We start from the raw sequence: 22,519 nt of genomic DNA, 5'->3' as shown, positions 1-22,519 counted from the left end.
CTGCCAAAATATAAAAATAAAAGCCCTTTGCAAAGCTAAATTAGGCGAACAAGTTATCAACACATCTTGCCAAACAAATTTTTGATGTCCACATACAGACTTTTTGCTGAATAACCAAGTTCTGATGTAAAAGTTTTTTATTTTTTTTACTCGTCTTATAGTACTCCTCTTGTTATCATCCAAGTACTGTTCTCCTAGTTTACTGATGAATCTTGTATGCAAGTGCTCTAATGTAATTCGTCATACGCTTTGTGGTTATTGCTATTAACAAGTTACCAAGCTCTAAAGTGAAGCAGATTTTTATATCCACTGTTTACACAAATATATGCATTTAATCGTTGCGATAACAACAATTGCATAACTTACCATTGAAATAATCGGTTAACGCCTAAATAAACCTACGAAATATTTTTCTTGATAAGAGTATGAGTTTATCACTCTCTCCTATCAATACAGTTTTCATACACATGTCGACAAAAGATTTTAATAAACTCGTAATCTGAAATCGCAAGTGGATTAAGCACCCTAAAACACGGTTATGATTGTCATCTCGAAGTTATTCAACAATTCAGCTTCGCCTCGGATTTGTATGATATATCGGTGGCGATAAAAACCGTGTAGTAATATTCATTTTGATCCGTTAAATAAACAGTATGCGTCTTATTAGATAGCTGAGTATGACATTAAAATTGCTGAACAGATACACTACGGTGCTAAAAAACTACGTACACTTGAAGATTTTTTAAAAAGCAATACAAACATCAAATAAAAAAGTTTGAATTCAAATTTGTTCTCTAGCAACGCGTCATTACTTCAGCTGTTTTAACGTCTGGTAGACGGTTTGTATAGTTTTCATACAGGTTCATATTTTTCGAGAATTCGTCTATCTGTACCTCTGGAAATTGTATCGTAGTAAAAGAGCCATTCTTATGCGCTCCAGTGAGGTTTTGGGATCTTTCAAAACATGGGCAACTAACTTTTTGCTGACTTTTTTTTGGACAATTTTGGGGGTCTTCCGTTCGATTGATTTTTGGGCCTCGAAACTGTTATTTTTCAAGTAACGTTTGTATGCATACTGTGCACTGTATTTTGATTTCAAGTTGAGTTGCTTTTGTATTTTTTCCATGAAAATGCGACATTTCGTAGCGATAGCGTAACAACTTGTCAAACAGGGAAAGAACAAAGCGGTTTAAACATCTCTGTTTAAGCGGAGAAAGTGAGAATGAAATTTCTCTAACTTCTAAATTTCACACCCCTTTTCACGCCTTAGCGCAAATCATGCTTATGAAGCACGGATCATGCTTTAAAATCAGAAATCATGATGTACGGAGCTTTCTGGTACCATAGTATGTAATTGGAAACCCTGTATTGTACGTAAATTAAGCTTCTTCTTTTTCTGTTTTTGACACTTCATTCTCTTTTCTGCACTGGTCTTAAAAGTGGCATTTTCTTTAACTCAATTAATAACTTTATCACCAGATAAACATAACCCACTATAGTCGGAGGAATTGCCCTCGTGATAGGTTAGCTTCACCTTTAGCAAGCTGACGAACTAAGAGAGGCTAGCCTCAGAGTGTAAGGACAAAGAAGCGAGGAAGCGGTCCAAGATAACCCTCCGAACCATGCAATTATTCCTCCCCTAGCGTTCTTCAGCAGCTTTGCTGAACCGTACACTTATGAGTTTTTCTGCTCTGTGACTTAATGCCCTAGGGCTTCACTAGTTTGTACCTTTTATGAGGACGGAATGTCTACTTAAATCGCTCAAACCAGCGAAAAAGTGAGAATCTTCTAGAGCAATTAATCAACCAAACCCCCGGATAAAACCGTAAACATAGCTGGCAGATTGCCAGAAAATAGCCGCAATAGATTCGTAGATCGGCAGTCTAAAAAAACAGTAAAAAAGAAAGACCAAAAAAATTCGTCTTTTCATTGAAGGCTGATCTGTTATATTTTGATTAAAAATCTGTATAAGTTATTGCTGCCTCTATTAGCTGATCTCAAATAACCTTCATTTAGAGTGACACACACCCATTTGACCTTATCTCTTTGAATTAAAGTAAATAAAAGTCAATTTCAAAGTGAGGAAGTCATTTTTGAGAGCGAGTTTTTGACAGACCACAATCTAATTATTTATTAACTCTGCGGACTACAGTTAAATTTTGGTCCATAAAATTTCCATCTCTTTTGCACAGCCGTACATGGGAAAAGGTCACTCAAGAAATTGGCTAATCGGTCAAACTAGAAAACCGTATTACGAACGTGATATTTGAGACAAACGACGCATTTACTCTAATCTATGCTCATAAACAAAAAATGTGAAATAAAATTGTATTCATAAATAAATTAATGAAGTGAACAAAATATCAAGCAACAAGTTAGTTAGTTTTCAAGCAGTTCAATCAATTGCTGGTTCAATACACTCGTTATTTAGTCAGCCCACTTATCCTTTCCAAGAACAAGCACGCAATATATTACCTGTAGCACCATTACATAGCATCCTCGTGTCATCATATCTGCAACTAATCAAAACACCAAGACTCTTCTGACATTTCGTGAATGTTAGTTGTGAACACAAAGCTATTCGTTAACAGCCAACCAAGCCATGCGATTAGTTAACAGCACAAAGGTTGTTAAAGCCTAAAAGCTCCAATTTCCAACTCACACAAAGCCCATCTTCACACCCTCAAGAGTTCCAGTGTTTCCATGCATTCATCATAATATCCGTCCACATCCAAGGCAATTTTGTTCAGCCGAGCAACCAACTCTGTCAATTTTTCGTCACTTTTATTCAAAATCGCCGAGTTGCATGAAGATTTCAACATCAATCGCGTCACATGAAGAAATATGTCATCATCCTCTATGTTTAAAACGTCCACATCCCATTGGTCGAGGGGCGCCAGTATGTGATTGGCCGATAAATGAACCAATACTTGACAGCACAGTACGATCGACTTCACTTTTGGATCGGCATTTGACGTAGCATTGGACTTGAGAAAATTGACAAAGTTTTTCTCCAAGCCCAGTTCGATTATGAGCTCAACACATTCTTCTCGACTGCTGATTAGAAAGAACAAAGGAAGCACTGACTGAATTAAGCACGCCTCCATATCTTCGCCGCATTTGCCAATGTGTGCGTGAACACACTTCACCAACTGTTTGAACTCGAAGCTCTTGTCGGGCAAATCACTAAAAAAATAGAAGCAATTCGGCGTTGAACATTAAAAATTTGGGGCGTAGAATAATATACCTTTCATTTGTCTACCGACCCCTCGCATGAAGATGTCCCAGTGAATTCCCGTGTACGTTTTCCAAACGTTTGTGACAAAATTTCATTACCGTTAAAGCGTCAACATAAATTAAGCACTTGGACCCCAATTATCTGCTTTGCTTCAGTATGGCCACGAATCTACCGCTTCGATCTGTCTATAATAGTTTATTTTGTTTCTATCGTTTAACTTAAAGCGAAATTATGCGATAATTTTTTTCATTCATCGTCGTGAACCCAAAAGGGGACTTCCGACACTAGCCAAGTCGCCAGGTTTAAAATAAAAAAAAGCACTTATGTAATAAAAACAACTTAGTGATGGGGAGACGCAATACAACTAGGATTACTAACTTGGCCTCACAGAGGTAGGCAGAGAGCAGCTTCCACGCATTACAGGTGAGAACCCAATCTTGAGAAGGGCTCATTCCGTCTCCACTGGCACCCTGATCCAATGTGAGAAAGAAGAGGAGAGACATGGAGAGAGTCTTGTAGGAATCGAACACAATCATGAACTCATCAGAAGAGGCTAGCTCTACTTTACCACTGCAGATGTCATCCAAGGCCTGTTCAAGAGCTGAGAGGAGACAGGAGAGTGAGTCGTTCGACAACACTGTCTTCACATCTAACACCAAAATCAATTGATGTGATTAATTAGGTTTTTAAGTCCATTCATCTGTGAACCAGACTGTGCGAAATAATGCCCTTTTCTCCTAATTTTTGTGTTTATACCCTAATAAGAGGTTAAAAGTTGAGTCTTAAAGATGTCAAATAACAACAATAGGTCTTTGTCGTCTTCTGAATTTCTGCTAGTCTGCACAGTGAGCGCATTCTGTCGCGCATAAGATCAATCAAATAAACCAATGGTTTTGAAATGGTGAAGCAAGCGCTTCTTCGTTAGTCTGCTAGTTCCCCTCTTCAACTCTTGTACACTGTTGCAAATTAGACGGTATCAAATATAGTTAATTCTAAATAAGAACCCTAATACCAATAGATAACAGGACAGAAAACTACTTGCCCGCCAAGGAAAACAATTTTAAAACAATTTATAACAGTAATGAAAAACATTCATAATACAGTATCTGTCGATCACTTCCCAAAAAATTTAACCAAATGCTCACAATAACCCTAATGGTCTTGTATTTAAAGCGCTCTTCAACAGCTTAGTCTCACTAAACTAAATGTGTTGCAGCTCTTTATATTTAAAACAATGTTTGGCCACATTAAACATCGAAGTTGTAACAACGTCCAAGTTTCAACTTGTCAAGTTGCTTCGCTTTGTCTCTGATCCATCGCCGTCTGGTTTCCTCACGGTGGTATAATTGCAACTCCACTGGTCCTTACACTTAACTTACACGCTTTCATCTTCAGCAGACAAACCTTACAACTTTTAAATGAATATTGAATGTTGCATGCAACTTTGTCACATTCCGAAAGATGGCCCCGTCACTCAAATGCTGTCAACAATTGTTTAAATTTCACTTTCTCTTAAATAAATGACCTTCGGACTCCATGTAACAAACTCACTTCAATATCACAAACCACACGCGTCAATTCATTGACTGATTGCTAAGTGAAGAAAGGAACACTACTTCGAAGGTTTTCAATCGCTTCATATCTGCTTTCAAAAATAAAATCACGGTGATAGTTGTGATCAATCACTGTCAAATCCGAGCGTCAATTAATCAACTAAATTTTACTCGAAAACTTAAATAATGTTATTTTCCATTCCAAAAAAAATGTCATGCATTTAACCGTAGATAAAAATGCTGAAGATACTAAGTTTTCCCTAAGCACAAAATTTGGCCTCTAGGGTTCACTCTGGGGTCACAGCCAATATCAGGAGTCAAAAAGTTTACGAACTATTGTCGCGGAAAATCAATCTATCGGTGCGCCTACCTAAAAATTTTAAAAGTCTAATTCATAATACTACACGATCAATGAATGCGCACACTTCTCGGGTACATCCGTTGAGGTAAAAGTTTCCAATTGTCACATCTTGTGACCCACAGGTCAAAATCAATTCAATTACAAATACTTAGTGCGGGTCGTTTGCATTTTGAAGTTTTCTACAAAGTCGTGCGTCCCAAAAAGGGGTGTCACGCACCTATTTCGTCCCTCATAGTTACGTGATGATATTCCTTAAAATATCCATAATTAAGTGCTTTATATTAATTAATATTCAGTTAGTTTCAAGGCCATATATAGCCAGTATTTCCATCTAGGCCTGTAACCTCTAATTTGTTTATGTTTGTGAGAAACAACCGCAGATTGACAGTTTTAATAGCAAACACTTCAAGTGCCTAAAAGCCTCAATATTTACTTTTTTGAGTTTCTTGATGATAAATTCACATAATCAGTAAATAACTTCATGAGAGATTATGTACTTGGTGAAGTAATTATTCTGATAAAGTAGGTGCTAATACGGAATTGTATATGTACTGAACAAACACCAAGAGACGTACAAAAGCCGGAAATTGCCCAACTTGTAAATCAGTAAATATTTGCGAAGGACCAATACAACTCAAGGCACAGCCCTGCGGAACCCACTATCACCAGAACACCGGAGAACCAGCCTAAAGATCAGTTGCCTATCATCTTATAAAACTTGATAAACTTGAGAAACTTCTTGCTAAAGTTATTGAATAATTATTGCTAAAATTAATTAAAGATTGAACTGGAAATTCTCTTGAAAACCTCCAAGTTTGGTAAACTTAGTTACAGAAGAAATAGCGACTAACTAAACACTAAAATGCAAGGCAAACTAGTGGATATATCACGCATCCGAACCGCTCAATAAAAGGCTATTACTAGCTAATTTTCTTCAAAATATATCTGCTAAAAATCGTACTGTGAAACATCAAAATAAGTCCTTGTAAAATGACAACTATTCAAGTTAATTACTCCTAATATAATCCTCAATAACACCACGAGGAACATTAGTAAAAATCAGTGCGTAACATGGTGACAGGAGTTATTAACTGTTTTCCAGTTTAACGGACCGATAATTCGATTAATTCCTTGATATTTTCGATATTTCCTTTCTTTATTCTGTTGTTTTCTTCCTTCTCTTCTTCTTCATTACCTTAAGAGCCTCCAATCATCCAGAACCACATCCAGCACTTTCTTTCCGAGCAAGATGATAACACAAAAAGCAGTAACAAAGGAAAGAATGGGTGGAAACTGTTTGTGTCTCTGTGGACTAAGTGTAACAGTAATACAAAAGTATTTGAGCGGACAATAAATGGAACACACTCAACCACAGCCGCCATAACGGACAAAAACAACACAGGGTATTTGCAAACGAGGATATTGTGAGTAAATGAATTTGTAAAATTAACTTTGGTGCTTTATTTATGTCAATTTATAAAGAACAAATTCTCCCCGCTATTAATAATTGTCGCTCTTCCCCCAATTTTGTTGAACATATTGAAGGAAATCACATTAATTATACCCAAAACAACACTAAAACGCAAGCTCAGATAGTAACCGCTTTCTCCTCTTCATTTTATAAGTCTATCGTTATTTATGTGCTAGATAAAGATGACAAACGTGTTGCAATTTATTGGACAGCAAAAAGTCTAAACCAAAAAGTTCGCAAATTTGGCCTTATTCGTAACAAACTTCAATCTGACAGAGATATTAACCTTGATAACATCATCACTGATTATCAGATAACATCAGAATAATAAATTACTGAAACCATCATTTAATTATTAACTAAAAATAGGGCAAAACAAAGTTTAAACAAAAAATAAAAAACAATTATATTTTATTTCCCCGCCAGCTCCGGAGGTTAATGAATCAAACAGTGACTTCGGTCATTATGCTGTTGCCTATCTGAGTGCAGCTTCCACAAGGCCTGTGCGGTCGTGGTCCCCACGAATTTTCCTAGACTAAGGGGCACTCTTTAGAGGTGAGACTTCGGCGGCCCATACGGCTTCAACGATATAAGTCTGACGATTCGACCGGAGCTTTAGGAATAGGTTTATAAGCAGCCCATCTTTATTATTTTCTGAACGAATGGTTTCAGTAGTTTCTTTTCTGATATTCTTGTGCTATTCATTTAGCTGTTTTCATCTCTTAAAACCCCTTAATCTCTCCATTAAGTTAAGTGTGCTATTTAATACTTTAGAACGAAAGTAAGACTGATTGAACAAAAAGTATATAATCTAATCGGGTAAAAAGCAAAATGGCACACGCGCAGATCAACATCATGCCTTTTTCCGGATCAGAAACGGACAATTTTAATGAGTTTGAACAACTAATAACAGGTGCAATCGGAGTTGCAGCAATCGCAAACGCGCAACAAGCGAACTTTCTGCAATTACATTTAAAAGGAGATGCTTTACGATACTTCTTAACCTTACCAGAGGCCACCAGACTAGTCTTTGAAGACAGTATAACAGCTCTAAGAAATAGATTTACGCAGGATGACTTGAGAGAGATCAGAATTATAAAGTTAGAGAACCAAAAGTTCAATCCAAAAACAGACACTGTAAAAAATTTCTTAGTAAAGTTAAGAACCGAAGCCAATAAAGAATATCCAGCACCTGAAATAGTAGTAGCGCCAGCAGGAGCAGGTGACCCAGAAGCTCGTAGATTCGAAAGAGAGACAGCAGCAAGAGATTCTGCACTTCAGATGTCAGAAAATCGAAAAAATGAGCAAATAAAGCGCTTCTTTATTAAGTCTATGCCAAACTGGCTTAAGCCTAAGCTCTTAGAAAGGCCAGATACAGATACCATTGATCAATTATGCACCTTAGCTAGCCAACAAATTGCAATAAGGGAGATGTGTAATAGAGAAGAGTACTTCGATGACGGATTTAATGAAATAACGGAAACAAACACTGATAAAATGTTAAAAGCAATAACTGTTATTTCAAATAATCAAAAAGAACTTCAGCAGAAACTTGAGCAGAGAACAGCACCTAAAAATGAGCCACCAGAACAAGGCCCAGTAAACATTTTTACACCACATTATCCACAGCAAGCTTATAAACAAAGTTATAGACAAAATTTCCGCCCTCAATATCAGAATTATCGACCAAATTACCGTCAATATCAGCCCAATTATCGTCAGTTTCAGCAAAATTATCGGCCCCAGCAACAGTATGCCCCTCGTGCTAATAATCACCGAGAGTTTAGACCACAATTTAATGCCCCTAGACCGTTTCATTATAACGAACAGCCACAAACTCGTAATTATTGGACCGAACCTTCAGATAGTCCCCCATTTGTTCATCCAGCTTATGTTAATAGACCAGTTTATCGGTTCCCAACAAAAAATACCCCCCAAAACCTTCTTAGACAGGGTATAGTTTACGATAGTCCAGCACAAGACCGATATGGTATGCAAAAAGCAAAAGAATTTAGTCGTGCTGGTGCACTCCAAAGTAGAAATATGAGAGGAATGAATTTTCCACTTAATCAACAAAAAAACTAATAAAGCCACCCAACTTTAAAAAACAAAATAAAAATTATAAAAACTCAGTTAACCATTATAACGAAAGCACGTCTAGTCCTAGTTTAGATAAAGTAATAGAGCCAGTTTATATTAAAAGTAACAAAAAGCGTAGAAAACGCAAAAGTAATAATAATAAATGTGAAGTGAATAAATCTGCGCAACTCCCAACACAAGTACCTCAATCCGCACCAAAGCCAACACCACATGTTCAGCAACTATTCAGCATTGTCCCACTTTTAGGTAGAACATTATCTTATGTTAAAGTTAAATTTAATGGAGAATTAGAAAGACGCGCACTAATTGATACAGGAGCATTTGCCAATGTGATAAGTCGTGAGTTTTACAAGGAGCTTATTAATACAAATATCAATTCAATAACAGAAATAGAAAAGCCTGATCTAGATAAAGTTAAAATGGCAAACGGAAATATAGTTAAAATTGATAAAGCAATTAAAGTTACATTTAAATTGGGCACAAACATTTACAGAAGATTTCCTTGTTTTAATTGTCACAACTCCTGTAATATTAGGTAACCCATTCTTCGTTAAACACAAAGTTAGCATCTGCCCAGGACAAAGTTACATTAAATTTCCTGATCAAACTCTACAGATAAATGAAATAAAGCCAGAAAAGCAACCTAGAAGAGTTGTAAAACGTAAAAAATTTGGAGTTTATACACAGAAAAAGGAAGTTCTACAACCAAATCAGCAAGCAGTATTAGAATGCAAGCTCTACGATAAACTAGAATCATTCGCTGACCTCTGTGGGGTAATAATTCCAAACGAAATCTTTGAAAAAGATAGCGAAGTAATATTAACGTCCTCTTTAAGTAAAGTTGCTGAAAATAATATTCTGTATATCTATGTTCTGAACATTACCGATCACCCAATTACCATAAATAAAGGCGAAGAAATAGCTAAATTCTCATTTTTAACATCAGACCAAGCTGAAAAGTTGTTAGAAGTAGATCCTCAATTAATTAATGTTGCAAAAATGAGCGAAAATTACTTAACAGAAATTAATCAACTAATTCAAGTAACAGACACGCCGAAAAGAAAAGCTCAACCAGTGAAACCAGCGCCAGAATATGAAAAATTGTGGTTCCCAACACCTGAAACGTGCCCAGATCCGACAAATTTGTCGCCCTTGCAGAGAGATATCTATGAGCAACTGCTAAAACTGCAAGAAATGGAGAAATTAGATCCAAAGGGTAACCATCAAGATAAAATAACATTTTTGAGCAAGTTTCCGTGAGAAAAATCAGCCCTCAATGATGAGCAAAAAGCAGTAGTAGGTGAACTATTAGTCGAATTCAGTGACATTTTTGCGAAACACAGATTTGACGTTGGATATAATACAGATTTAAAAATAAAGTTAACTCCAGAAAGAAGCATACCAATTTACGAACAAGGCCCTCCAACGCCCGTCCATTTGAGAAATGAGCTACAAGTAGAGCTCGCACTAATGCATTATTACGGACTGATAACAACTTTGTCTCAATCAAGATATAGTAGTCCACTTTTCGCACAACGAAAGAATTCAGGAAGACTTAGACTATTAATTGACTTGAGAAAAGTAAACCACTTGTTGAAAAATGACTACGTGAATACCAACTTCCCGATTTCAAACATGAGTGACGCAATAAACTACTTTGCCGGGAAAAAATTGTTTACGAAACTTGACTGTTCTCAAGCATACCACTGTGTGCAAATGGCAGACGATGTATCAGTGCAACTGCTAGCATTTAACTTTGCTTCGAGAACCTATGCATATAAATGTCTTGCACAAGGATTGAATAAGTCAGTAACAGGATTTAGTTCCTTTATTAGACATTACTTGGATCCATGTTTAGCATCAGGAAACTGTACCCAGTTTATGGATGATATTGGAAATGCAGTAACAAATTTTGAACAATTGGTACCCTCTTTACGAGAAATTTTTACGTGTATTGAGCTCGATCGAAGCATTTTAAAAATTGAGTGACGCTGGGCCCCTCAATTTTGGAGACTTTTTGAAAATTCACGCACATGCTCATAAAATCCAAAATATTGATTGAAAACCCGATATTATTAGCTTAAAACATCCGCATGCTCAAGCTCTACACGCTCATATCAAAAACATTGAAAATTTTTAAGTAAAATGTTGAAATAATCGTAAAAAACTGAAGCCTACCAAACTCTTCTCAAATTTGTCAAAACAGAGCCAAAATTAGACTATAAAAATAGTATCAAATAGCCGAATTATGCGCCCATATTCAATATTCAGTCTCCCTAGTAGTTGTCCAAGCCTAATCAACCAATAAAATCGCATAGAAATTTATAAATGTTGAAAAAAGTGAAGAAATCGAAAATTGCTCATATTTCACAAAATCTGGTCCGAAATTCTAAAGTGAAAAACTCAATATATTATAGTCAAATCATGCATTAAACCACACCAAAAGCTGCCACCAACATAGTACTCACTAGTATGACCCACAATTACCGCCAAAAATCAATTATCTCCAATCTATGTCAACTTATGCACAAAACATGACGCTTCACAAGTAAAAATCTACTAAATTTCACAGAAAAACTGGCACAAAACACAAGTTATTCAACTTCCAAGCTACCAAAATGCTACCCCTGATAGCCACAGATATCAGTACAAACAGTTAGCACCTGATTTAGGCCACTAGAGAATCACCAGACCGAAACATGTCTTGAAGAAACTCAATTAGTGGAAAAATCATGTCTGAAAATTAGCATTTTGGACGCAAAAATCAATGTTCTGACCCGATAAATAGCTTCCAACCCTATAATTCAGTATCATACATTAGTACCAAGCACAGACAGTACCATTTTAACCATTCAATACCGAAAACGTATGAACAGTGAAGACTTATTTAGACCGAAATTTGATGATTCAAAAATAGCCAGGTTCAGATCACAAAAACAATCATAACTTTGCGAAAAATGCTTAAATTACGCCAAAATTTTGCGCTGCAGGGTTTTTTGAGCCCCTGAAACGATCTACCAAATTTGAGCCCAATCGGAGCAATTTAAAAATTGAGTGACGCTGGAGCCCTCAATTTTTCGCATTTTTCGTTTTTTCAGACATCAGTAAAAAAGTTGACCAAAAAGTGTCCAAAAACCTGAATTTATTGCACAGTTATTCCCCACATATGTCTACCGAGTGGGCCAAGCCAAAAAATTTACCCAAAGTTCAATAAAAATTGAAAAATTCACATATATGTAACACCAGCCCTGATGTGGAAAAATGGCCTATATTACGAAAAATTTACATGTGAAAATTAGTACCAAATACTCTTCCAAACCAGTTCAAATTACACACAAGCGCTGCTTATAAACAGGACAAGTGTCTAGAACCATTAGAACCAATTTGTGACCAGTATTTCACAAGTAAAGTTAAGTAAATGCCCAAAAATCAAAAAAGTCGTTATGTCACCAAAATTTCACTTTCACAAATATGTCATTATAAAGTCACACACTGCAATTAAAATGTTACCACATGCTCACACACTCCACAGTTCCTAGTTCCAACAGTAAAAACCAACTATCAAAGCTACAATTGCCAAATAACCAGTAAAAACTCACCTATAAATGACATTAAACTACATGATGAATACAATTGCACCGACACTAGTCAATTCTCATCGGCGCTATCCTCAGCTACGGTACCACCACCACTAGTACACTGACCGGACTGACCCCTTGTCCTAGTAGAACGAGTCACGTACCTAACTGGTCCTTTACAAGCTCAGAGAACCCAGGCGAACGCATCTTGGCCACAATAGCCAAACGTAGAGCGCGAACATTATGCTTGGGAACCTTCTTGTCTGCAATAAACCAATCAAACGTGAATTAAAGTAACAAAACTTAGTGAAAATTGCGACAAAACACAACAAATACCTGACTTCCGACCAGTTAAAGTGTAGTACAGAGCACTGAGAGCACACAAACCACCAACTTCGGCCCTCACACCAGCCGCACCAAGCAACCTTGGAGTTTTAAATGACACTATGTCCACATGCTCAGCATAAATGTCATTGTAAAACTCGTACCCCAATTCGGCACACACATTTGCACGCAAATTTGCACGGAAAAAAGTGCAATGCACCTCTTTGCGGTGCATCTTCTTCACGAAACATGGCACACACTCACGAATAGCTCTAAATAATAAGCATACACCACTCCACAATTAATAATACATGTAACAAACTAAAGAAAAACAAATAAAAATATCAATAAATATTATAAATATATGCAATTACCTCTCAACAGCGGCCTGCAATCCCCCCATCGACCGTGGAAAGAAGAACCCAGCAGCTTTCAGGCGATCGACTTGTGACCTCACACGAGTAACGTGCTTTGCAGAAGCACTAAACCCGACATGAAGCGAAGCCAACTCCTGAGACACCATCTGTTGAGTTGGAATTTCCTTCTCCTGAACTTGCATCTCGCTGCCCACCATCACTTCCACTTTGTACATCAACACCTCCCGATGTACGGCCAATTCTGATGTTCCCACGTTCTTTGTCCCCAGTACCATATGTTCTGCTTTGTCCCGATAAGCTCGTCGCTCCTCAGATGATCGAACAAATGATGGATACATCCATTCAGACTGAGACAACGACTTGCTTCGCAAGAAAGTCAGAAAATCCTCATACTGGGCAACATCCATGATTCACAATAACTATCTGAAAGTTTCAAAACTGAGTCAAACTAGTTATTAAGCGAGCAGAAAACTAAAGTGTTATGTCAAAAATGAACAATCACATGAATGAAAACACACAAACAGAACAAATTACGCAATAAATGCCAAGGACATTTAAATACCATGCTATAATGACCGCTAATAGTTAATAACACATGCCACAAAACACACAACAACGCTCTGAACACACAATTACACCTTTCACTAGCATTCACTTATTCACTACGCCTCTCTAATCCTTCCTTTTAACCCCTACTTATATCCTCAATTCTCCCTACAAAAACAAGCTTTGATATATACTAATTACTATGATATTAATAGCACCTTATTAAATATTAGTAGCACCAAGTATATTAGTCAGTATATTAAGACAAACTATGCCAAACTACAACTAAACATATGCAACTAAAAGTCAGTTAATAAGTTAAATAAATAATTATAAATAAAGTTAAACTGTCGTCTCCTCCATCTCAACTCCTCCCTCATCTTCCTGATCTTCACTCTCTTCCCTCTCCCTCCTTCTTCCCACACATCTTCCTCTCCTTCTCCTTCTCCACATCCCAACAATCCCGAATAATAAGAATAATAATATGAATACTAATAATAATATTACGTCCCAGTCCCAGCCATCTCCTCCATCTTCTAAGCTATTAACTACTGCTGTACTATTATTGATATTACATCCTGGGTGCCGCAAACGAGACCAGTGAACCCAGTTCCTTGATACATACCTGGTCCCGTTGCCGCAGCACCCCAGAGTGATATTATTCGGGCCGACAGTAATATTAAAGCACATATTGACAACAAATAATCTGAAAAACTCGAAAAAACATGTAAAGACTGCATAATTCGACCCCCCCAACCACTATCCCCAACATCACACACCCATCATTCAACCAAATAACCACACTTCAACATGTTTAAACACCATATTCAGTAGTAATATCAATAAATACACACATCAGCACACATCACCTAAAAGTAGAGTACACCTGAAATAAACAAACATCACATAAACAAGTGCCATATTGAGAAAACTAGATCTAGAAGCCCGAATAAAGTAACTAAATGAGCAAATAAACACCGGAAGACCAAATAGAGCCAGTTGAAACACTCAGAAGAGCCACATCAGTAGAAGATTGTCCTGAAACATAGTCGATATTATTGAAATCTGAAAATGTTACTCACAATTGTGTTGAATCTCTTACTTTTCGGCCCACTTTTGAAACCCCGATTAATACAGAAGCAGCTCTGGATAAAGGCATCATCTTCCATAAAGAAGGAAAGATTCTGATTACCGAAAAGTTCATAAATGTGGAATTTTTAGTACCGTTTCCTCGCTATAATTTCACTATCAGACAACAAGTAGAGACTCTACTTAATGAACTCTCGAAAAAGTGGATCACGCAATCGGAATTTTGCAACCTTACCCATAGCACTACTTACCGGAACCAAACAGCTGCCTTCAATGTTGATTGGCTTTACACAAAAATACTCAATGAAACCATAGAAGCCGAAATTGAAGTTCATAAATTACGCAACGAGACTGAAAAACTCCTTACCAGAGTCGAAGAAGACCCTCACAATCGACAAAAACGAGCCGCCCCGCTTGCAATTGCAGCCGCAGTCGCTGGAATTGGACTTTTCGGTCCAGGAATAGCAATGAGTAGCGGAGGATGCGGTGGAATTACAGGAATTTTCGGATCTTGTCAGCGAACGTCCCAAAATGCTGAGAACATCGACAGATTAGCCAACAGTTTCAACAGCCTCAATGACTATGTAATGGAAATCGGCGCACAAACCGATGAGAAATTCTTCCTAGTTGCTGACGAACTTGCAAAGGTTTACAAAGTTCACAACGAAATGCAAGAAAACCAGAACAGAAACTGGAAACTAGTAGAGGAACAATTTGCAATTGTAAACCATAATCTGAATGCACTAGCCACCTGTATGGAAATCCAATTATCACAACAACAATTGAACTTTAACTTTGACACAGCAGCATCATTACTTCTTACCCTTTATGCAGATATTAAAAGTTACAGAGCAGCCTTATATTCTTTTCGAATTAATGTTATCAATGCAATTCCTACTTTACTTGACAAACGTCTTCCAATCTCATTAGTACCTCGTAAATCTTTGATAAAGATCCTTGATGCAGTCCATGACAGCCAAAAGAACGCCCCAGATCGTCTAACTTTGGCAATACCCATGACTGACATCCTTTCGTATTACGATGCGAAATTAGTACAAGAGATTTCGACAGTTGAAGACGCACTTTTACTGACACTAGCCATTCCCCTAGCCTCTAGCCAGACAGTGTTCGAAGTTTATCGTGCAATAGTAATCCCTATGCCTCAGAAGGACTCCGTAGACGCCTTACGATATGTAATAGAGGGAGAATACTTAGCAATCTCAGAAGGACAGATGGAAACCACAGTACTGACGAAAGCTCAGTATGACAACTGTCTTGGATCGCCACGATACCGAATCTGTCATGAGACAATGGAAACCCAGCTTGGATTCTCATCGTGTCTAGCAACCCTCAAGTTTCACCACACAATCTCAGCATTGAAAGTATGTGATACAGAGAAGGTTGTGTTACCCAACCCTGAACGAGCACAGAACCTTGGATACGGAATTTGGCTCCTAACATCAGCTTCAAGTGATTATACCCTTAGTGAGATTGGTACGGATGAAAATGGCCGACACATCAATGTTCCTCATAAAGGTTGTAACATCTGTTTAATCACATTAAAATGTGGACATACAATGTTCAGTGACCACATTAAAATTCGAGCTGATTTACAAAGCTGTCAGTACCTCCCAGCAACGAGAATTAATGTAAAATTACCAGATCCACTTGCACACTTAATTGACTCAGTACCAAACATAAACGACCTTCCGAAATATGATTCCAGTACTGAAGCAAACCCCGATTTATTAAAGAAAGTTAAAACCGAATTTATTTACTCGAATAGAAAGTTATCAACAGAGTCACTAGATGCTATAGCAAAGCCAATTACCACTGAAATGAAGTCATTTAAACCAGCACTAATTGACAAACTTGAATCCTACGTTCCGATCAAACTTTCTCTTTCATTAACCATTATTGTCTTTATCGGAAATCTAGCCCTACATATTCTCTTCATGTTCTTATACCATAAAGTAGCCTTTGTACGACGAATGGTACCAAATTTCATGAAGCTTAACGGAACCAATGTACCGCTAAACCCAGTAGTTTCCGTACCCAAACATCTGAAAGCAGATGTAGTCACTACCTTAGCCAAACAACTAAAGCAACCGCCAACAGTCATCTCTCCAGAAGAACTTGGAACCCTCAAACGACAACGACGCAATTCCATGCCTGCAACTTCTACCATGTCAATCAACACCATGGACCGATTCAACACAGACGATGAACTAGACCATCATGCTCAACCCCGAGATGAGAGTATTCTTTAAGTTCTTGAAAGTCTTATATAAGTTCGACAAGTATTAGGTTCATAACAAATTAAGTACCCATTCATTCACTAAGTAAAATTAATCAGTGCTTTATTTACTCGAAACAGTTGTTCACTTCCAGAAATTAACCAGTGCTTTAAACCATTCATTCAACCAGTATCCTTATTATCCTGCTTCTAACAGTTTAGAGCCATTAATCAAAGAAATAACCATGATTATTTCCAGTGTTAATTCAATGTCTCCTCTTAATTTTAACTTTAAACTTATGTCTTCTCTTTACTCTGAAATTAGCGCACTTTCACATCTGTAACGTTCCTTCAAATCTCTTAATCTTGTCTTAACTTTCCTCACCTTAATCTTCATCTAAATTTGTTTCAACTTAAACTTTGTTCCTCCTAACTTCGTTAATTGTCTTTAACTTAAATGCTTTCGTTCCAAACTATTTTCTAAGAAAACATAAATTGGGTGGCTCCAACAAAAATATGTTTATATCCTCATACTCGTGCAGATTATATGTTTTATAGAAAAATTGTAAAACCCCAGTTCTTTCACTAAAACTTTCATGGAAAATTTTCATAAAGTCCGGTAGTGTCACGCACCTATTTCGTCCCTCATAGTTACGTGATGATATTCCTTAAAATATCCATAATTAAGTGCTTTATATTAATTAATATTCAGTTAGTTTCAAGGCCATATATAGCCAGTATTTCCATCTAGGCCTGTAACCTCTAATTTGTTTATGTTTATGAGAAACAACCGCAGATTGACAGTTTTACTAGCAAACACTTCAAGTGCCTAAAAGCCTCAATATTTACTTTTTTGAGTTTCTTGATGATAAATTCACATAATCAGTAAATAACTTCATGAGAGATTATGTACTTGGTGAAGTAATTATTCTGATAAAGTAGGTGCTAATACGGAATTGTATATGTACTGAACAAACACCAAGAGACGTACAAAAGCCGGAAATTGCCCAACTTGTAAATCAGTAAATATTTGCGAAGGACCAATACAACTCAAGGCACAGCCCTGCGGAACCCACTATCACCAGAACACCGGAGAACCAGCCTAAAGATCAGTTGCCCATCATCTTATAAAACTTGATAAACTTGAGAAACTTCTTGCTAAAGTTATTGAATAATTATTGCTAAAATTAATTAAAGATTGAACTGGAAATTCTCTTGAAAACCTCCAAGTTTGGTAAACTTAGTTACAGAAGAAATAGCGACTAACTAAACACTAAAATGCAAGGCAAACTAGTGGATATATCACGCATCCGAACCGCTCAATAAAAGGCTATTACTAGCTAATTTTCTTCAAAATATATCTGCTAAAAATCGTACTGTGAAACATCAAAATAAGTCCTTGTAAAATGACAACTATTCAAGTTAATTACTCCTAATATAATCCTCAATAACACCACGAGGAACATTAGTAAAAATCAGTGCGTAACAGGGGGTTAAATCCATATTCCTGTAAATGGTCCTGAGAGCGTATATTTGGTCACTAATTGCCCTGGAATATATTATTTCCATTTCAAACTCATTCGGGGCCAAGAAAATGATATTTCCGGCACTCCGGTTTTCCCGAATCACCAACGTCCGCTCACAACCGAAGTCAAAATTAGCACCATTAAAAGTTAGGGCAACCTTCAAAAAATCAGAGCTATCGCAAATAATCTATGATCACTTCAAATTTTACGTCACGAAGCATTGGCGTGCGGTAGTTCTCTTTAGGGGTCAAATATGACTTCAAATTCAGACCCCCGTGCCAGAATTAGTCCACCTACAAACTTTCAGGACAATTCGAAAATTACTAGAAATGTCCTGAAAATTATTGGTTCAAATTAGACAACACTTGAATATTCCCCTTTTTCCAGAAAACAATGAATATCCACTTAAATCAGTTTTTCTTTGGAACTGCAAATGTTAACACCGCGTGCTCAACCGTGTTGAACCAGCTTCTGCCGCTATGTCCTATTTTAACCTTAAAACCAAATAACTTCAACTTGCACCATTTTCAGTGTTCAAACTTCCGGGGAGAGGGGCTCGGGTCGTGTTCTTAGAATGTATCCACACTCTCAAATCATTAAAGCTGTCTATAAAAAAATTTGTCAAATCCGTAAAAAGATTAATTATGTGTTTTTCTTCTGTAAAAATTAATTTGTGAACTTCGAATTTCAATGTCTAATTCTAGCCAAAATACCAAATAAAATCGCGAAATCTAAAATTAAGCGATGCGATCAATCGCTTGAACTTTGGCTTGATGCGCATTTACAATGTCAATGTATTAAGATATCGCTTTAAGATATATCGCTTCACTCCAATCCGTGAAGCTCTCGGCACAATCCCAAAATACCAATGAAACTTAAGCAATCTAACTTACTCGACTTAACTGTCTGAAAATCATGCATATTAGTTTTCTTTTTACGGGGGGGGGGGGGAGTTTCTAATTACATTCAGCAAGGGAACTGTAGGCTATACAACCATTTTTGAGATGATCCGTGCAGTCCCTATAGAACCAAAAAGCTTTAAAAAGGCTCCTTCCTTCAACACACAAACATTAACCATTAAACTAACGAAAACACAAATTCAAGCCGTAATCAAGTCATCAATTTATCAAGATCAAGATTCAGAGAGCATTTTTTCAGCAACGGTTCATCAGAGCACAATCAAACCAACATCGGCAAAAATGATGTCATTTTAACCTCAGAGCTTGACTCCCTTAATCCTCTCTCCAAACAAAACTCAGATTTCAAAAGCTACACTACAGTCCTTGCAGCCAAAACTGTTATGGAATAGAATTGAACACCAACATAACCAAGAGAAAAAATTACGCTTCCTCAAACTCTTAAAACATAACCCACCAACGTCGGGCAAAACTGTCTTCAAACGACGGATCGGAGTGGAGGGAGGACTGTGACGGAGGATAAAAAAGAACATTGTTAATTTCCTCTGGTACACATAAGTATAAAAAGCAAATGGTAAAAGAGGCAATGTAAAGTTAAGAATATAACATTATGTAAAATTATAAAATCATTAAATTACTTAACTAAAAATTTGACCTTACATTATTAAAAATGGCCTAAAATGCGAGCATAAAATGTTCTCACAATTTTATATGTACATCATGAAGATAAAATTAAAATCTAGTGCTCTCAATGTCATCTTTTATATCAGTTACTTTTGGGTCCTTCAAAAATTCTTTCCAAAAATATTCTTTCAGTTCTTTTTTTAAGGAAGCTTTCGATGTTGTTTTCAGTCTAATATTAGAAGGCAGACTATTATAAATTGGAATGGCTTGTGCAAACATACCCGGCAGATTGCCGGAAAATAGCAGCCGTTGATTCCAATAAGCACGATTGGGATTGAAAGAATAGAAGATATTGAAAAAAAAAAAGATTTTTGTACAAAAACATTTTTTAAGTCCGATTTATTTTGATGGCATTTCGTAGTTGAAGATAACGTACTTCTGTTTCTTAGAGAGAGGCTACAGGGGCTACTATCAATACCAATAAGCATTAGAGATGGTAACTAAGACTTATAGTAACGACGTTCAAATAGCGGGCATCTAAAATTGGGCTTTATGGGTTTATCCCGTTTCTACTTCTGACTTCAATTTTTTATTTTGACTCTGTTCATTTTGAATTGCTTTGCTGAGCAATTGATGTTCAAAATCACTTTTAGCAGAATGAGAGAAGAGAGAAACTAGTCTAGAGAAGTCAAAAAGATATCACGCAAAATGTTGAAAAAGCGGCAAAATGAGGTAAAGCGAAAAATTTTTTTATTCGACGAAGTAAAAAAAAAATACGAGCGCTATAATAGCCAGCTGACAAGATGAGGCGGCTATTAATAAAAGAATCAGTTAAAAACTTATTGTTCTTTCTTATATCGAACGTTACTTTTTTTGACCTGTCATGTTTTATTCTCATGGTAGAGAGAGGTTCAATTTTATATGCTGGAAGATCGTTGCTGAGTAAGCGAAAAAAAATTTTGAGCAATGGTATTTCAAGAGAAAAGAAACTGGTAGTATTTTGTTGCGAAGGATCTATTATCAAACCATGAATTTATGTCTCGTCTAAAATTTCGGTGAATCGCACTAGTAAGACTCTGAGAGAGCTGCTGTGACTGTCCTCCCGACTTACCAGTTCTTCCCGGTTCTGGAGGACGAAATATCAAATGGTCAGACAAAACCACGGTAGTATGAGAAGTTGCATAAAAACAGACCAGCAGGACTATAATTGCTACAAACTTAGTTTGAGAGCAATTTTTTGATAATGATCACTGAAAAATCATAACCTGTATCTTCGTGATGCTTCTCCAATGTCATTCTGATCTCTACTGCACTCAAAGAGAACATCAATGCCAAGTTGATTTCAGCCGATGCAAACACACTCTGCACATGTTCAGTCCCCTTCACTAATAGACACGACCCAACATAGCCCAAACAGCGCTGCCTCGCAAGAGGATCCACCACCACACCCAGTGCCTTGATAGACCAGAGGAGACACTTGTCCAGGGTCTGGCTTTCTCCGCTTCTGAAATGACGTAATATACATACTGTACTGCGCGCTCCAAATTTCAACTTGTGTAAGAGTTTGCAGGAACTCAATACTGGTAGATACAGCACAAAATTCCCAATACAAGTCAAAGCTTATTGAAATATTCAATGTTATAACAATACCAAGTCGCCAATAAGTCATGCAGAACTTCAAAGAAAATGGTCGGATTTCTGCGATACACTGAATAGTCGAGCATTTGCTAATCGCGATCAAACTAGGTAATATCTACTAGAACAGTTCCTGTCCAGTTTAAAATTCCAAGTCTCTTAATTAACATACCTGGATATTACAAGAAGAGACAACGGAGCAATCAGGGCAGCCAACTGGCACAATTCAGCACGTGAGCATTCAGCCGGTGCCTTTTCCATTGTAAAATACATCTTCATATACACTCTAGACGCTTGGACAGCCGCCATTTCCAACAACTGCTGCGACTCTTGTGATTCGTCAAAACTGTGGAACTTTAAAATAGCCTCCAACACATCATACGCTCCTCCGACGCTTTGAAGCACGTTGAATATCGCAACTGAGAAAGATGACAGTTTTTGAACAAGTTCAGACGAAAGTTCCATTTTTCCAGCATAGTTGTACATTTGAATTATAGCTAGCGGAAAACTTTCCACCTTAGATGCCTGGTCATTTGCACTTGCAACAGTCACAAACTTCACTATCGAATCGAGTCCATCTTTCGAAATGATAGGACTTTGTTGAACATGCTCAAGAATTAGCTTTGATCCCGAATCAACTGTCTCAGATGGGAGGACAGCGTCTGGAGACCCAGAGTTGACGATTTCAGTGAGGGCTGTTTTAAGAGCATCCTCGGCTTGTGACGACTTAGCTGCAGAATCACACGTCATTTTACAAATCTGAAGATAGCAACTTACTCACAATCTATCGGGACTAAATTCATTCACAAAAACACAAATGACAACTCATGATCAGCAAACTACGTGAAGTCAAAAGCTCTTAAAATCGAAAACAACAGTTGAGGCATATTTTGCTTTTCTCATACACTGCAGAGGAAACTGCTATTAACGTTTGCGCCACACTT

The 22,519-nt window shown here is 37.1% G+C and overlaps 1 protein-coding gene across 1 annotated transcript; it reads right to left on the bottom strand.

Annotated features, from left to right (window-relative positions):
• Window positions 1-2,316: 2,316 nt before the first annotated feature.
• LOC142344677 (uncharacterized) lies at window positions 2,317-22,354 on the bottom strand. The gene is made up of 4 exons (XM_075396514.1): window positions 21,748-22,354; window positions 21,206-21,444; window positions 3,617-3,887; window positions 2,317-3,186 (listed from the first exon to the last, which is right to left on the bottom strand). Exons 1-4 carry the CDS (start codon window positions 22,323-22,325, stop codon window positions 2,676-2,678), a joined length of 1,599 nt encoding a protein of 532 aa, XP_075252629.1. The 5' UTR covers window positions 22,326-22,354; the 3' UTR covers window positions 2,317-2,675.
• Window positions 22,355-22,519: the final 165 nt, after the last annotated feature.

Source organism: Convolutriloba macropyga, chromosome 8 (genome assembly GCF_964194025.1).
Source record: "Convolutriloba macropyga chromosome 8, txConMacr16.3, whole genome shotgun sequence".
Classification (NCBI taxonomy): Eukaryota; Metazoa; Xenacoelomorpha; order Acoela; family Convolutidae; genus Convolutriloba; species Convolutriloba macropyga.
Note: the sequence above shows the minus strand (reverse complement) of the source record. Positions and strands in the feature narration are given on the sequence as shown.

Coding starts and splice junctions, on each gene's coding strand:
- LOC142344677 (XM_075396514.1), bottom strand. CDS start 22,325: ATGACGTGTGATTCTGCAGCTAAGTCGTCACAAGCCGAGGATGCTCTT. Junction 21,445..21,747: donor TCTCTTCTTGTAATATCCAG/GTATGTTAATTA, acceptor ACGTCATTTCAG/AAGCGGAGAAAGCCAGACCC. Junction 3,187..3,616: donor GCCTACCTCTGTGAGGCCAA/GTTAGTAATCCT, acceptor CTATTTTTTTAG/TGATTTGCCCGACAAGAGCT.